The following is an 18081-nucleotide window of genomic DNA, read 5'->3' as shown; positions in this document are numbered from 1 at the left end:
CATCCAGTAGAAAAAAAAAACTCACCAGACAATCCCAATCAGCAGCAGTCGCTTGTAGCTGTTTTTGGCTTCTATTTAAGTCAAGGCTCCCTGGCAGAAGTACTCAGCACAAACCCTCTTGCTGCACCAGAAAAAAAAAAGCAATCAAGAAATTAAAAAAAATTAAACATTGCACTCATTATTATTTAAGTGGTGAATAAAATCTCTGACTTTAGCAGAAAAGAAAAGGATGCTTTTCCTGACAGATTAATTTAATCCCATAACACTTAAATGCATAGAAACATGGGGCAGTACTACTACATGGAGGGAAGATTTTAATATACCCACCTCTAATAAAACATATTTATTTCATTCAACCAACCGGTCGTTTCCTGTGTCATCTTCTGCTCCTGTGTTGAATTAAAAAGAAAGGACTTTTAAATCTTCACCAAGCATGGAGAGTCTTTGGTCTATCACAGAGGTAGTCCCACTACCACCTCTATGTGCATTACTGCATTTTCAACCAGGTGCATTTTTGCTTCTGCACTGGAAGTATTCTGCTACAAAGGCTCCACAAAGCTCAAAGTGAGAAACCTAAACCAGGAATAGACGTATCTGGGATCCTCCACCGAAAGTGCTGCAAGAAAGGTATACATAGGCCCCCAGGTCAGAAATGCATCTGAAGTATATGGTTAATGTTAAGCATGTGCTGAAGTTCATTCTGCTCAGGGGAAACCCATGGCTTCAATGTAACTTAAGCACTTTCTTGAGTAGCCTCCTGGACAAGGAAGCTTTCCTGAATCCAGGCCATATTGCATTCCAAACCAAGGTACACCACAGAAAATAAGAAGCAAAGAATTGGCTTTGATTTGAAAATGCTCCACAGTGACAAGGGGCATTTCAATTTATTCAATGTAACTAGGAGTGGGAAGTATTTTAAGAGATATCTAAATAAATCTTTTAAAGGGGGGCTCTCTCTGTCTCTTTCTAATTACCCATGTCTGATAGTCTTGGATCTCAACCCCTTGTTATTTAAAATACATATTCATGGAACTATATTTTACAGTTGCACTGTTCTGGTTACAAAATAGCTTCTACTTTTCTAGGACATAATTTCATTTTGTTTAGCCAAGAATTCATTAAAGAAGCTATAAATAACCTCCTTTAAATATTTAGCCGTGAATAGAGGGTGGACTGGCATTGATGGCTTATTTTAGTACTAATGCAATATGCTTTAAAAAAAAAAGCCTACATTTTAGCATGAATCAAGTTAATCATTAACACTTTCAATATGATTCTCAGTAACTGCTTAAAAGGACTGTTGTAATACTCAGATTGTCCCCTTCTGGGAGGAAACCAGCAAGAAGAGCCAGGCATGCAGAAAAACACCCCAATTTTTCCTCCTCCTCTTTCCTAGGGGAAGACTGTTATGCCCTCAAGCCCTTTGGATTTTGGAGGGATCGGTCCAGTCAGGTGGTCATCTAGCAAAGGTCTGAGCTACCTTGCAGCCCCCCCTCCCCTGGTCAGAATAGCTTAACGGTCAGGCTAGGCCCCTAGCAGAGGCTAGTGTCAGTTGTTACAGATCCATTTCCTTCAATGGAGCTAGGACAAGTGACCACAGCTGCCTGTGTTTTTTCGTAGGAGCAGAAGCTATTCATCCATCTATGGAAGCAGCTGGGGTGGATGTAGAGGGGGTGCAACCCCTTTCTGGACCAGACTGCAGAAGTAGCAACCAAGGACTTTTAAGTCACCACAGCAGGTAAGAATCCCATTCTTCTTGCCACCTTCTCTCTTCCCCTCCATGCTCAGGGGCACGTTCCCTCTCCTTCCCTACCCCCTCCTCACACTTGCCACTGCCACTGTCCCCAGCTGAGCCATTTGTGCCCTGCCCTGCTCCAGCCAGGTTGCATTGTGGCTGGGCTCAGCCAAGGGCAGGAGCAGTAGGATCAGGTCCCCCTGGGTGTTCCCCACCAGCCTGGGAATATGGCAGGGAAGGGGAGCCCACCCAAAGCTCCCTACAGCCCCAGCTGGAGTTCAGGAGCTGCCAGGACATCGGTGGTGGCAGGCAGGCCTCCCTACATCTGGAGGCAATCAAGGAGGAGGGCAGGGAGGAGGAGAGGTGCCATTGAGCATGAGGAAGGGAGGAAGAGCCAAAAGTAGGGATAGCAGGATTCTTACCTGATTCTTCTATGGTGTGGTCTGCCTGCCCCGCTGGGGAAAGGGAGGGTGGGCAGAGGTTCTAGGAGCAGGGTTGCAGCCACCCATGCAAAGCTGGTCACTGCTCCCAGGCTGCACTTTTAAAAACCCTGAACCCACAGACAGAAGAGCTAATTCCCAGCACAGGTAGAACAACGCATGCCGCCAAAGTCCTCAGCCTTCTCTATATAGGAGGCTCCTCCTAGATCCCATACAGCCCCTTAGGAAATGGGGATGTGGTACCAAGGGGCAGAGAAAGGGAATGTGACTCCCTTTCTGTGAAGCATAGGTGGGAAGGATGCATGCTCAATAGCAAGGGCCTTCAGTTAAATAGTTCAATAATTTTCTATCAAAAAATAGACTTCCAAGCCCCCCACTGGGTCAAGGGGATTTATCAAGATTGTTTTCAGAGGTATCACCAGCCTGTGTTGGTACAATCTCCTCAATCACTTACCCAGCAGGCTCTAACTGATTACTCAGTTAGTGAGGCTCCAGCAAGGACAGGGTCCTCTTACTGTTCCCACTCCACCTTTTTTGTTAGTCCTGCCCATATACTTAGACACAAAAATGGGACAGAGCCAGTATTCACCCTTAGCACAGAAGTATTTTGCGAAGGAAATAGGTCATGCACTGCTTGTACTTGTACAAAGAGTTGCTCTATCAACATAGTCATACATCTTTGATTTAGCAGATGAGCCTCTGCCTCTTTAGCAAAGCAGCATAGCTGTGTCAGCAGAGCCCTCTAGTGGAGAGGCAGCATATGCCAAAAAGAGTTTTTCTGCCAACCCAGTCAAACAACCTTCCCTAAACCAAGGACAGCTGTATTCAGAAAGTGTGCGTTTCTTTTTTTTTTTTAAGCCACTCGCACCCAACAGCTACATCCACAAAAACTTGTGACATAGATATGGCCTTAGAATTTAGGTGAGCCACTGTGCTGATTCTTGGTAGTTGTAGCAAGAGTGCCCATATTTTAAAACCAATGTAACTAAGGAGGTTTTTCATTACAAACAATATCACTCATCTTTAAAATATGAGGAGATGGTACCTGGTTGTTGGGTGAGCTGATATTTTATACCATTGGAGCAGTGACAACCTTGAGAACAGAAACTGAAAGTGCTGGTTGGGTTCTAGCCCAGGATCCTTTTTTCCAGTAGTACTTAAATGACTTGCTGTTCAAGTTGGATGGCCCAAACCCACAAGACACCATTCTAGTAGGTTTAGGAGCTGCGAGGGGGGAGGAAACATGGTGAGGAGAGCAATCGTATCTACCAGCTGCAGCAAAATGTTTCTCTTCCCCCTTCAATTCCAAGTACCTTATTGCCATTGTATTTTGAGATAAAGTTGTAGTTATTAATACACTTATCTTAAGCACTGGCTCCTTCTGGGCATCCCCTGACAATTCAAATATTTTTTGTACATATATTGAACTGGGGATTTTGCCACTATAGTTTGGGTCTATATTCTTCTTCCAATGAGCATGTACTTGCCACAGGCATTAATTGGAGCTGTATAGATACAAGGGGAAGAGAACAGACTAACTCATGTCTTTGCAATAGTAAGCACTTCAAGTTAATATCTGAGTTCAAAATAAAAACCTCTTTGCATGTTTTATTTCAAGTATTAACATATTAACACAAGAGAAGAAAAAATTTCACAGCTTTTTTTTACTTGAAAAGTTTAATTTTACAAAATACCCTTTTCAATCAAAGAAACTTCCCTGCAATGAACACAGCATTCTGATTTATAGATCTGTACAGTAAGATATTAGAATTAACAGAAGGAAAAAAAAATCAACTTTTAGCAGACACCTAGTTGCAAAATCTACAACAATGTGAATACAAGTATGTCTTAAAATGCTAAAGCAAGTAATGAAATATAATTGTTGGATTCATTTTAAATTTGAAAAGTTTCCTTAAAATGGTCCATATGGTATGTAGAACATCACAGCTGGTACAAAACTGCCTGTATTTAGGTTTAAACACAAAAACAATGCGTGTGAGAAGTATTCTTTGAAAATAATTCCAAGTGCTGCTATCATAAGGCAAACATATACAAAGGTGCTGACAGCATACAGGGAAATTGACAAAATAAACTGAATATTGAAGTGTTCAAACACTTAACTTTTCTTTAAAAGAAAAAAAACCCCATCAACAATAGCGATCTAAATTGATAAAATGATGCCAAATTAACATAGGATGCCTTTTATACTACCTAGGTGTAATGCACATAGTTTTACATAATCTCAACAAATGTGAAACTAGGTGTTAATATTCAAACTTCCATTGTGTAGGCAGGACCTAGTTAGTCTGTTGCATTCTGGCAGCTTTGAATTTTGAAATCCTCTTTGTAGTTCCTTCTGATGCTTCAGACAGAACTTCCTCTGATTTTCGCTCTGGAATGGTAGGCAGGCCAGGGTGAGCAATGCTTGGGTGTGGTATTAAGGAGGGAGACAAAGGGTCTTTTTCTATAACAGTTCCAGAAAAAGCCTATAAGAAAAAGGAAAACTCAAAATCAGCTAATAAAATGCAAATGTGAAGATATGCCCATGAGGTCATTACCCTGTATTAGTCTGATTAGAGCTGTTATTTCTTTTAATCAAAAGTAAAGAAATCTCTTTAAATCAATGATGGTTCCTTGCATAAGTAACCAAATTGTAATTAACCTCAAAATACAGCTTGTTCAAAAAAGTCTAAAAGAAAGACAGTGTCTTAAAAGCAATACTTAATCTCATTCCTAACTGCACAAATGGTCCAAAAATTAGCTTCCTTACTGACATATGATCAAGAAAATAAAACAGATGATGCAATAGGCAATTTCATCTTGTATAACAAAGGGAGGAAATGTGCAGATTTTGAGCCTATCAGCATTTCCATCATACGTCACATTTTCATGGCTTAATATCTTGGCCTTTTCTAATTGCATCAATCTGACACCTGGCATACAAATTGGCAAGCTACATATTTTGTTTGTTCTTTTTTTTTCCTTACCAAAAATGATCAAAAATTGGTCAAGGCATTTTATACTGAAAAGAATAGCAAAACGTTTCCAATTCTTTTCTTCCTGTGCAAGTTCTAACTAAAACATAGTTAATATTTTAAAATTATAATTTACAAGCAGCCATTCCATTATATGAATTAAACCTTTCTTCTCTCATAAGAAAAAGAAACAGCCAAGATATTTACCATTTGAAAAACAGCTACTGAGAAGCAACTCTTCATAAATGCTTTTAGTATTTGCCATGGTTTTACAGTATGCGTAATATTGTGCCTATGCAATGTAAAAAGCTACATTTAAAAAAAATCACCATATTACATGTGTTGAAAAGAGAAAATGTTCAGGGCATTTAAGGAACAAGGTGCAGTAGTTTACATCCAAGATTTAATCATCATATTGGGCACAAGGGAACATATACCGGATTTATTAAGTCTGCTTAGTTTTTTTTAAAGGAGTAACTCAGTTGCCAAGAAAAATAAAATAGCCGCTTTTTTCTTGCAGGACCAGCAAAAAAGCTATGTTTTTTGTTCTATACTCCAACTAAAATATGCCCAAAGCTGTGCCTATTCCTGTTGCCTTGTTCAAACAATGCTAGTGCATTTTTATAAAGAGGTAAATGAAACAGAGTCTCTGAGGTTTTTACTACAATTAGAAACAAATAAAAAAAAATAAAATCAGTGCATGGCAAATGCTAAAGGATACAAATACATATTTCAAATATCCATGAAAACAACTGCAGTATTAAGAAAAGGCAAATGCCCCCTTTGATGCTGACAGAAGTGTTTTGTTCATTGTGCTGTAGTTGCTTAGGAAATCTGCTATAGAGCAGGGGGGATCAGTCTGAAGCTCGGGTGCCACAAGTGGCACCAGCAGCCTCTGTATGTGGCAAGCAGCAGATCAGGGAGGGAACAGGTGACACAGGGCTGATAGGGCAGGAAGCAGAAAGCAAAGCAGCACAGGGAAAGAAGCAGAGCAGCAGGGAGCACAGGGCTGGGAACAGAAAAAGCAGCTTGGGGAGGGAAAGGGGATTTGGGGAGGTTGCAGGGCTGTAATTTGTCACACACCTGCCAAAAGACTGGTCTTCTTTGCTATAGAGACAAGTCATGACATGTTGAGGAAAGAGGCCCACCAGGGAAACAACCTGCTATTGTTTTGTTTTATAATGGCCAAGAGTACTAGGTGCTTTAAAGGCAAAGATAAAAGATACAGTCACTGCCCCCAAAATGTTATAATCTTGAATGCTAATACTGCAATAGAATCCAAACCGACAGTTCTGTATGTCCCCACTAAATCAGTGTGAAGTCAGTGTGACTCCAAGTAGGTAAGGTGAGGGCAGTGATCCTCAAACAGGGTGCCGGTCAGTGCACCCAGGGTCCCACAAGTTATTTGGAAGGTTACCCTGAGGTCTGAGGAGATAAGCTCAGAAATGCAGGTTCAAGCTCAGTCCCTGCCTGGCTGTTCTCACTACAAGGGGGTAAGCAGTGTAATAAGTTAGTTTTTTTTAATAAGGTGTTACTCAATTCACAGAAAATTATGGAGGGGTGCCTGGAGTCTAAAAATGTTGTGAGCCAGTGGATTAGGTCTCATCAAACACAGAACATGACAAGAAAAATAAAGGGAGTGTGAAGGTTAGAAGACAAACAGGGTTACAAGAACAGAACCAGGTGGTTGCAGAATAAACCACTCTGTCTGCTACTGAATTTACTTCAAAGCATCTCCTTTCAAGACACCAGGTTGGAAATGTCTGAAAATTCAATTTAATATAACTTCTAAAATTTTATCATAATTTTCCATTTAAAAAATGGATGCCAAATGTTGAATTCCAGGATGCCAGGACAGCAGCTACATCCAGTTCCCACTCATACTTTCAGCTAAGGACACATGAGTTTTCCCTTGCGATGTACCATTTCTTTACTTATTATAAGAGCACACAACAACTCCAAGACTTGGAAATGTTTAGTTAGCATCACCAGAGGTTTCTAGCCTGCAAGAGCATATTCTTTTAGACACAGTTGTCTCTACTGAGTCCACTGACCACACTGGCTAATATTAATATGTAAAGTAAACCACGAAGAATCGCCATAAACCATGCACCAGAACACTAAGAGGCTGCAGTACAAACAATATTCTCCCTTTCCTCCCTTACACACATAGCAAGGGAGGTGAGCAGAATGCGCATCTTGCACAATCCAGCACGTGATTACTCTGCTGTACAACTTAGAGCTATAGGGAAATCCCAGTCAACAAGCTCAGCAGAGGGGATTCTCCCCACTACTGTACAAACTGGCAAACAGCCAGCTCACGTGCCCTCTGTGGAAGAACTCTAGGCTACAATGATTGTAGAGGGAGCTTCCTGGTTACCCTAAAGAGAGAGGAAATAGGGAGACATAGGGAGAAGAAAGGCTACCTGGCAATCCTTCTACGAAGGGGAAACAGATAGAGAGAACTGGAAATGTATTTAAAAAGAAAATAACAGTAGACATAAATCAGCTTTTTCCTTTTTATCCATGCCAACAATCAATAATTAATCAAAAACTGTACCTCAAATGTCCCTGATGAAGGTGGAAGTTTTTTTGGAAGATGCTCCTGTCCCTCCTCCTCTTCCTCCTCCAATATCCCTTCACTGTTGTCACTGTGAGTAGCTTCATCATAGCTAATACTCCTCAGAACTCCTCGTCTGTCATCAAACTCAGCAGCACTGCTCTCACTGGTATCGCTACAAACACTATTCTCTCTGCTTCGAGACTTCAAAATTGATTTACGAGGGACATACTCTCCATTCACAACATCAACAAAGACTCTGCAAAAGAAAATGTTAGCTTTAATAAACTATTTCAGGATCAGATGACAAATTTACAGTGATCTCTCTTTGTCTTTGTACAAATTAATTATGATTTGCTTTTCCAACTTCTCAACTGCAGAATTACAAGACACTACCTTCAGAAGATACAATAGAGCATTTTATTTACCAACGAACAACGAGTAATTCTGCCACCCAAATACTGCCTTTTCCTTCATTAAAGCATTAAGTTAATACATTAGGGCCAAACTTTTTTGGCAGAAATTTTGCCACAAGTTAGCCCTATACCCTCCTGGAGCGCCACCCTAATCCCCTTTCCACACCCAATCGGCTGCTCTGCTCCCTACCCTATTTGCCACTGTGCTACTTGTCCTCTCTCCCCAATCTATTGTGCACCACTCACAGAGGCTGCCTATGCCAATTGTGACACTCAGTCCACATGTTACCCACCCCAACCTAGTACGCTTTTTTTTTTTTTTTAGCAGAAATTGCATAGCCTTTTGCAGAACTTCATGAACAGCAGCAGCTTCATCTTCAAAATGTAAAAAATTGTAAACAAGTCATAAGATTATTTTCAGTTTGTTTTTCTAAAATTACAGAAGAGTTGTAAAATGGAAGGTTTCCTAGAGTGCAGTTCTTTTAAAATATTAAATATAAAAATATATACGTGCAAGTGAATGTTTTCTCAAGCAAGGGCCATCATCTTTTGTAGAATCTAAGCTTTCAATAAAAAAAAAAAAAAAAAGCTTTTAGTTTATATGACCATGAAGAAACTTTTCTAACATGAACAGAGCATCAACCAAAACAGTGATGGCCTCTACCAAATTTTACAGATAGTGCCTATTAGGACTGTGTGAAGCTTTGGTTGCTGATTCGATTTGGAGATTTGGCCCAATTCAGCAGCTGAATCTCCGAATTTGAATCAAATCAGGAGACCCATTAATCTCTCTGAATCAAATTGGAAGCCTGATTCAATGATTCAGCCATAGACGCAGCTTTAAATTTTTTTTCTACATACCTCAAGGTACCAGGTATCGTGAACGCTGAGATGGTGGGGCAGGTGGAGCGTCCCATAGGAGGGCAGGCGGATCCCCCACGCACTCGGTGGCAGACCCAAAAGTGGACCATCTCAGCGTTCACGAGCCATGCCTGGTACCTCAAGGTATATAGAAAAAACATTTAAAGCTGTGTCTACAGTCAGATCGCAGATTCTCCAAATCAGAATCGAATCTTCAGATTCAGCTGAATCAAATTGGGACAATGATCCGAATCAGCAAATTGAATCGCTGCCCCTCAAATCAGGCCGAATCTGAATCCGAATCGAATATGGCCCGCTTCAAACACCCATAGTGCCTATGCCTCTAATTGCTTGTCATGGCTTTCCCAATGTGGCGAATTGGCTGGAGGGTCGCACCCAGAGAGTCGTGGTGGATGGGTCGGTTTTGACCTGGAAGGGTGTGGGCAGTGGGGTCCCGCAGGGCTCGGTCCTTGGACCGATACTCTTTAATGTCTTCATCAGTGACTTGGACAAGGGAGTGAAATGTACTCTGTCCAAGTTTGCAGATGACACAAAGCTATGGGGAGAGGTGGACACGCCGGAGGGCAGGGAACAGCTGCAAGCAGATCTGGACAGGTTGGACAAGTGGACAGAAACAACAGAATGCAGTTCAACAAGGAGAAATGCAAAGTGCTGCACCTAGGGAGGAAGAATGTCCAGCACACCTACAGCCTAGGGAATGACCTGCTGAGTAGCACGGAAGTGAAAAGGGATCTTGGAGTCCTAGTGGACTCCAAGATGAACGTGAGACGGCAGTGTGACGAAGCCATCAAAAAAGCCAATGGCACTTTATCGTGCATCAGTAGATGCATGACGAATAGGTCCAAGGAGGTGATACTTCCTCTCTATCGGGCGCTGGTCAGACCACAGTTGGAGTACTGCGTGCAATTCTGGGCGCCGCAATTCAAGAGGGATGCGGATAACCTGGAGAGGGTCCAGAGAAGGGCCACTCGTATGGTTAAGGGCCTGCAGACCAAGCCGTACGAGGAGAGACTAGAGAAACTGGATCTTTTCAGCCTCCGCAAGAGAAGGTTGAGAGGCGACCTTGTGGCTGCCTATAAGTTCATCACGGGGGGCACAGAAGGGAATTGGTGAGTATTTATTCACCAAGGTGCCCCCGGGGGTCACAAGAAATAATGGCCACAAGCTAGCAGAGAGCAGATTTAGATTGGACATTAGGAAGAACTTCTTCACAGTTCAAGTGGCCAGGGTCTGGAACGGGCTCCCAAGGGAGGTGGTGCTCTCCCCTACCCTGGGGGTCTTCAAGAGGAGGTTAGATGAGCATCTAGCTGGGGTCATCTAGACCCAGCACTCTTTCCTGCTTATGCAGGGGGTCGGACTCGATGATCTATTGAGGTCCCTTCCGACCCTAACATCTATGAATCTATGAATCTGCCATTAATTGACCAGTCTGTTAATATCCACTGCTGCCTACAGAAGCTCTGTAGGTAAGCTGTGAAAAATAATAAGTATCTGGTTAAGCTGTCAGCTCTGCTGGGGCTATTTTGGAGTATTCAATAAGAAAGAGTATGGACTAAGTGAATAGAAACCCTATAACAATACTGCCCCATCAGTCCTGATGAATCTGGGAAAAAGTAGGGCTCTATGGGTTATGACACTAGCACTGAAGTTCATGGAAGTTTTCAATGACAGCAAATGCAGGCTCAAAGTGAAAGCGTGCACTGTCACTATTCAACAACTGGGTGATGGGCTTTTTTTTTTTTTACTGATTGCTTTTGTTCATGTGTGATGTCTTTTTGGGTGCTGGATTTTGTCTGCAACTACTTCATGCTTGTTATGCAAGACTAGAAAAAATAGAGCTTCTTCACAGGGTTCAAGAAGAATTCTTATGCCCTAAGAGCTTTCATTTTTCACCTGGCCTCTGGATAAATTCAGGCCAGATTTTCAAATTTTCAGGCTAGATGCAGAGTGATTTCTAAAAGCACCTGGCCACTCAACTCTCATGGATTTGAAACTTAATAAAATATCTATCTGCATCTTGAGATGGATAGGAATAGATCCCAAATACTGTTAAAAATCTGTCTCCCTTAATTTTAGTTAAGACTTCTGTATCATCTTCTAATTATTTCTCCCTATGATCTTTTTTTCTAGTTCCATGGATGAAGAGTGGCTAGAAGCTGAATATATCTAGGATGGAATGAAGGGAAAGCAAGCATATAGTGGATCAGGGCAAGAAAGAAAGACCTTGTGCTGAAAAGTGCTAGGGGGAGAGAGGAAGAAAAGAGGAAAGAGGCAATAGCAATCCAGAGTAATTTACACCAGGGAGAACAAAAAGGCTAGAGTGAAGCTAGAGGGAATGTATAATGGAAGTGACAGATAGGGTTCAGTTCTATTTTAAAAAGTAAAATAGAAAAGTGACCAAAAACATCTTAAACTAAATGCAATATGCAAAGCTCTGCTTTGTTCCTTTACAATGCAGAGTTTCGTGGGTGTGGAGTAAATTTTAAAAGCACTGATTATGTTCAATTACTGGTTTAAAAAAATATAATTCTCAAAGCAGTGGGCAACACAGTTAAGCAGCATGACAAATCAACAGTATGACCACCAGGCAGGAGACACTTTCATTTCTAAAATGTAGGTCCAGCACCAAATGTTTTGGCTTTTAGGGTGGATTTCACTGTTCATGCAGGAGGTGCATGACTCAAAGAAGACTTTCTTTTACAAGTTTGCAATGGGAAAAGCATGTTAGCCATTGCTTTAACTACATACCGGTAAATGTCTGCAGGTGTTTTGATGTTAGGTAGTTCTGGAGCTGAATGTCCATTGCCATTGCTATTCTTTCTTTTACGTTTTGCCTCCTCTTTCTTTTCACTGAATTTCAAAGTAGTATTTTTTCCTGTGTTTATTCTTACCTAAAAATTGAAGACAAATTATCCAGACTATAAAACCAGAATTCCTCAGGGTCGATTCAAGTCAATTCATAAATCCTCTCCATCTGAGCAAGAAGGCACTACAGAAGTAGAGACTGCTAGATATAAAACAGTAATACGTAGTAATAGCATGCTGATTGTCTTGATATATTAACACTCATCAACTTTCCACAAAAAGTACGAAAAAATCCTCCTTCATCGTGCAAGAGGAAAGGATAAACAACTTGCATATGCAGAGTATACCTTAAATTACTAACTTTACTTACAGCTTAGCTTCCTTGCAAATCTATGATACATTTTTAGGACTTCTAGACTTCTAGACAAGGGATGCTACCAAAACTGTTTCAAATATCTCTAAAAGGATGTATGAAAATTTTAAGGTTACCTTTTTCTGTATCATATTTATGTGTATGAACTGAAATCAGTAAGGCTGAACAGGTGGAAGCCAAAATAAACTTGAAAATGAAAAGCCAAAATAAACGTTATAGTTAAATACCCTACCTACAAGATATGCCATGGTATTTACTTTAAACGGAAAGGTCTTACAGATAAATGTCTGACTGGTACCCTTAAATTCAACAGTAATCTATGTTATGACTAGAATTAAAAGTGCATTCCAGAAGGAAACTGATTTATCCTGAAAGTGTAAGTAGCATAAATAGTTATTAGATTTCTTTGAAGGTAAGTTTTAGGTGTCCTATTAGGAGTACAATCTTTGTAAGATTCTAAAGACAGCTAAACATGCAACTACTACTAATTATCCTTCAACTGAGGAAACCCAGCAGTAATGAACGATCTAGCAGGCCAGCTAGTCCTACCACTCAGGCAATGCTGTATATTTGCTAGCGTTTTGATCAGAGGTGCACCGATACATCCGTCCGATATGGGACCAGCACCAATATAAAGAAAATTTACTATACTGAAAATCGGCCATGTCGAGCCGATAATTTGGCCAATAAATGGCCCATGCATGCTCGCAGCTGCAGCACAGGACAGGCGGCAAGGAGCACAGCCAGGCAGCGTGAAGAGCTGCTTCCAGCTGGTAAGTCTGGTGTGGTGGAAGGGAGAAAGGAGGGGGAAGAGAACGGGCGTGGGGGGGCACATCAAGGTCCCTGCAGCGAGGGAGGTGTGGGACTAGGGCAAACACTGCCCATTTGGGGTGGGGCAGGCGCAGGACTGCGCTACGGTTCGTCTGGGAGGTGCAGGGGCAGCTCCCACTGCTGCGCACTTCTCATGCAGGAGCCACTGATCCAGTGGCTCATCTGGCACTCCCTGCTAGTCTGGCAGCTCCCCCCAACTGTCTGGGAGGGAATGGGGGGGGAGGGTCGTGTGCCCCCAGATCTGTGCAGGGCAGACTGGGGCCGGGGCTGCACCATGCTCTTCCCAGTGGCGCAGAACTGTGCTGGGAAGGAGACTACAGGGGCGGCTGCAGTCAAAAATTCACCGTAGCCCTTTCCCAGAGCAGCCCCGCCCTGTTGGGAAGAGCTTGGCACAGCCCTGGCCCCAGCCCGCACTGCCCCGTGCAGATCCAGGGGCACACAGGCCCCTCCCGCACAAGCCCTCCCAGACAAGCAGTGGAAGCCACCAGATGAGCAGGTGAGTGCCGTATGAGCTGCTAAACCAGTGGCTCCCACACAAGCAGTGCACAGCAGCGGAAGCTGCCCACCCCCGCACTCCCTGGACAAATTGCAGCACCGTCCTGTGCCCACCCCGCCCCAGGTGGACAGCGCTTGCCCCAGCCCCTCCCCACGACTCCCTCACCGCAGAGGTCTTGATCTGCACCCTCTCCTCTTCCCCACTCCTTCCACCACAGACTTACCAGCTGGAGGTAGGTCTCAACGCTGCCGGGCTAGGTATTGGAAATCAAATCGGTATCGGCTGACATGGCTCATTAAGAATTAGCTATCAGTATTGGCTGCAAAAATCTTTATCGGTGCATCCCTAATTTTGACCACTACTTGCCAATCTCTTCCACCATTTTGCTTACAAAACTGTTCAGACATTTCTGATTTGTTTCTCCATAAGCTCTCACTTACACACACAGAATTAAACTTGAGGCAGGCTGGATGCCTCCCTGAAGAGTTCACTACTGCTGCTTTACCTGCTCTAAATAACAAAACATCTCTTCCCAAAGAACAAGGATTCAGTTTTTACTGTGGTCCCAAGTCCCTCTAGACCCAGGAATCAAAAAACTGGGTTCTGCTCGAAACTGTGACCATCTAACTCCTCCATGACCTAATTATTTTATCCAATTAATTAACTAAAGGAACAGTAGACTTTATTGTCTGTGGCCATGAGGTTAACTATTTTCAATAAAGTACACATAGATAGATAGATAGATAGATAGATAGATAGATAGATAGATAGATAGATAGATAGATAGATAGATAGATAGATAGATAGATAGATAGATAGATAGATAGATAAGTAACAGTACAAACCCTTTTAAGTTCAACAGTATGAGAGAAAAATATGGTAGGTACACTGTTATCTCCAACTCCTAAATCATCTTCATCATCACTGTGATAATGACTTGAGCCATTAACTTGGCAACTGAACAATTCTGAATTTGTTACTTCTTTCTGGAAGTTGCCCTGAGTAACAGAGTCTTCAACTCTATGTACCACGTTCAGATCTGTCTTATCTTCCTTCTCCTCTTCAGAGGAAGCTGAATCTTCTCCATTTGCATCTACTGCATCAGGTGTTCTAAAAAATTAGAAATATATAAGAAAGAAAAGAAAAAGCAATACAGTTCATAATCTAAGCAGGAAAATATGTACTATTTCCTATATTTAGGGGCTGTGAATATTTTGGCAGGGGGAAGGAGAAGAACAGTGTCATATGTGACATGACAATTTCTATGGGCAGACTAGGGAGAGTTTGCTCATAACTGATAAATACTTAGTCTTGTAATTCCAGTATCAAATGAGCCCAACTTCAAAAAGAAATGCAGAAATGCTTGTCAGTGTGTCAAAGTGTGCCACATTTTGGCTTATACTGTAACTTAAACTTTAGGACAAAATAGTTCCAAGGATGAACATTCACTGCTATATTGCAAATTAAGGGTGTAAATTTTCTGGTTCAAGGGAAAAGGATTTTACTTTCTCAGCATCTGTCATCTAATGGCAAAATACAGCACTGGTGGAAGTTTGCACTGATAAAAATCACAAAAGGTCAGAAATGCAAAATATTCTAGCCATTATGCTGCCCTGCCCCATTGTGCACCTTGGGCTAGTGCCTCCTTGCATCCAACCCCTGATCAGCAAAAGAGAGACAGGAAGGTGTCATGGAGCTGGTTATGTCTCTCTGATCCCTTATCAACCCTGGGTCCAGTTAAAGCAACTATAGGACTGCTTTGACTTAGACCTTGTACAGACATTCAGTTTCTCCTGGGGAAGTCATTGCTCTCCCAGGAGAAATCACGAGTACAGAAGTTCAGGCTTTTTTTCCCAAGAGTAAAAAATTGGCACTCCAGAAGGAAACATGGGCACAACCATGCTTAAACCACTTCCAGGAGAGTTTCTCCTGCAGCAGCAAATGTCTGTGCATGCTGACAACACAGGATGATCAAGGCTGTTTGGGTTAGCCAATCAGGGCTGCCCAATGCACTGCTGTCATCTGTTGCCAGGCAAACTAAGGGAGCCTGCAGAGGTGTGTGACAGGGCACCCTCCCAGCTGCAGTGTCAGCACTGCAAGCTCTCCACTCTTCATGACATCAGTATTTGAATGCCTGTACACATCACGTTAGGAAGGTTTTCTACCATGAGAACAAACCTGGGAGAATTCTCCCAAATTATATGAATGTTTGTATGCAGACTTTATCCCTAGCCGAGGATTTTAAATGACTTGTCCTGCCAATGAAGGTTACTTATAGACTTATTTTACTACAATACTTGACCAACCCACTATAAGCCTCAGGATGTACCCTTGTAGGCAAGAAGGGGCTGAAGCAGGTGCTGCCTCTATCAATGAGTAATTTCCTTATACCAGGTGATTCCTTGCAGGCCACTGACAGCCAGATCTCAGCTCATTTATGTTACAAGTTGGCTACATATTAAATATAGTATGTGATCCCTTACGTTCTACTTTCAACCTACCCCCATAATCAATGCTAATTCTTTTAGCTCTACATATCTAAGTATTAACACAGCTCAATCACTGTAATATTCAAGCAATTCATAAACATTAATTATATTTATACTTACAACCCACCTCTGGGGTTGGAAAATGGTATTAACCTCATTTTATAGATGAGAGCAGAGGCATTTTGAAATTAAGTGACTTGCCACAATTAGATAGAAAGTCTGTGGCAGACTTTGAATCCAGACCTTCCTTTTTTACAAGCAGCTTATTTTTATTTTATTACTGTAAGATTTAAGATACTGAAAAGTATCTGGAGCTTTGAATTAGAGTTTATAGCTTCATTTCCATTATAAAAACAAACAGGAAAAACCCCAAACAAATTAACTACCATGAACTTTTAAACTTTTTACTTATTTTGGAATACTTGCTCATTTAAGCAAGACACCTGTTAGAAGCACCTATTTATTCATACTTGTAAGGATTTTAAACAGGTCCTTCAAATTCAAAGGGGAAAATTCTCCACAGTTGCAACACTAATATACCTATCTAGTTCACCCAGCATTTCTTCTTGTCTCTCAAGCTCTTCCAGTCGAGCCCACAGGTCTTCCTCAGATTCAAAACAGCCTCTGGATTTTGCATCAGTTCCATTTTCTTGAAAATTTACTTCAAAAACATCTGACACTTTGGGCTTTGAATGAGGTTTGTGAGCAGTTCTGCGTTTGCCTATGCAACAAAAATTACAAGATAAATCACCAAGACAATTATAACAAATGAAGTATTTGGACAAAATATATTCCATCTCAACTTACTTCTGGATTGTTTAGGTGATAATGTCAATGAACCAGAGCTCTTACACAGGATAATAATCTCCTGACACAAGATCAATGCCCAAGCAAAGCAGAAATATTCATTTACAAAGCAGAGGCACTGATCTTGTGGCACTTCTAGTCCTCTGATTTTATGTCTATTGTGCCAAACAGTTGACTTGGATTTCATCCAATATTGTGGCACACTATTGTAACAGTACCTTGCCATACCATTAACAACTTTCTAGTTTAGCTCCAAGTTATCTAGACAAGTAGATGGTTTTATTTTATTTTGTTTTACAAAGTATAGTACTGCTACATGAAAATTCCAGATGGTCTGCAGAAAAACAGAAAAGTTTAGCATTTTTAAACTTTGGATTGAATTTCTGAAACAATATAAATGAAACTCAAAAGTTTCAGAAGTAGCTAGAGAAAATTGCTCCTCAGTGATTCATCTGCTAGTGACAGACGAGTTTATGGTCATTTAAAGTCTACTATTTATTAGAAAAGCACACCCATTCATGTCCTTACCCACATTCTAAACTTTCTAGAGTAGAGACTACCTCTACTATTCCTTTTGATAGTGCCTGGCACATTGTGGGCAATATCATCAAACAAGTAATACTAAAAAGGCATTAATGAATCAGCCCCCTATCTGTAATATTAGGATATCACTACTTCATTTCTTTTACCCTTGTCTCGTCTTTTCCCTTGTGATTATAAACTTGTGGGGCAGGGAGCATCACCTAATTGGTGTCCACATACACCATGACACAATAGGGTCTCTTAAATGTACTGAAAAACAAATGCAAATCAGTGGGAATTTTAATTGTTTTATTTTTACATTTTTTCATGAAATAACCTAACTTACAGGGTTTAACAGCAACCAAGTAGAATTGCCTGTAAGTCCAGTCTTTTTATATGTCAGTTATTTGAAGCAACTTCTAAAGTTTAAGGACTTTCTAATGAAAGATATCATTGCTCATATGTCTGCTTATATTTTCATCATTAGACATAAACATTTCAAAAGCAACTATAGATATTCAATTCACACAAAGCCTTCAAGTAGCAAGTTGGAATTTGTAGATCCTATAGATCTACACCTTTCCTAAAGGGGCAGCATTTTATGGCTGCCCTTGAAATTTATGTTTTGAGACTTAAATATAAATTGAAGTAAGCCATCAAGAAAACAGCCTCTCCCACCGATTTCATTTGCTATAAGACAAAGTTACAGCTTAATTTAGTGTTCTTTACTGTAAATAAAATTTGGAAAGT

At 41.2% G+C, this 18081-nt stretch overlaps 1 protein-coding gene across 1 annotated transcript in view; it reads right to left on the bottom strand.

Moving 5' to 3' along the window:
- Nucleotides 1-3756: 3756 nt before the first annotated feature.
- Nucleotides 3757-18081, bottom strand: part of URI1 (URI1 prefoldin like chaperone) — a 54927-nt gene continuing 40602 nt past the window's right edge. Inside the window, exons 7-11 of the mRNA XM_014595584.3 lie at nucleotides 16543-16723; nucleotides 14359-14623; nucleotides 11757-11899; nucleotides 7711-7969; nucleotides 3757-4661 (exon numbers count right to left, since the gene is read on the bottom strand). Coding sequence (XP_014451070.1) covers nucleotides 4473-4661; nucleotides 7711-7969; nucleotides 11757-11899; nucleotides 14359-14623; nucleotides 16543-16723 — 1037 coding nt within the window. The 3' untranslated portion in view covers nucleotides 3757-4472. The remainder of the gene's footprint in view (nucleotides 4662-7710; nucleotides 7970-11756; nucleotides 11900-14358; nucleotides 14624-16542; nucleotides 16724-18081) is intronic.

The sequence above is a fragment of the Alligator mississippiensis genome, chromosome 10 (assembly GCF_030867095.1).
Source record: "Alligator mississippiensis isolate rAllMis1 chromosome 10, rAllMis1, whole genome shotgun sequence".
NCBI lineage: Eukaryota > Metazoa > Chordata > Crocodylia > Alligatoridae > Alligator > Alligator mississippiensis.
The sequence above is the reverse complement of the archived record's forward strand: the minus strand, read 5'-3'. Positions and strand labels throughout refer to the sequence as shown.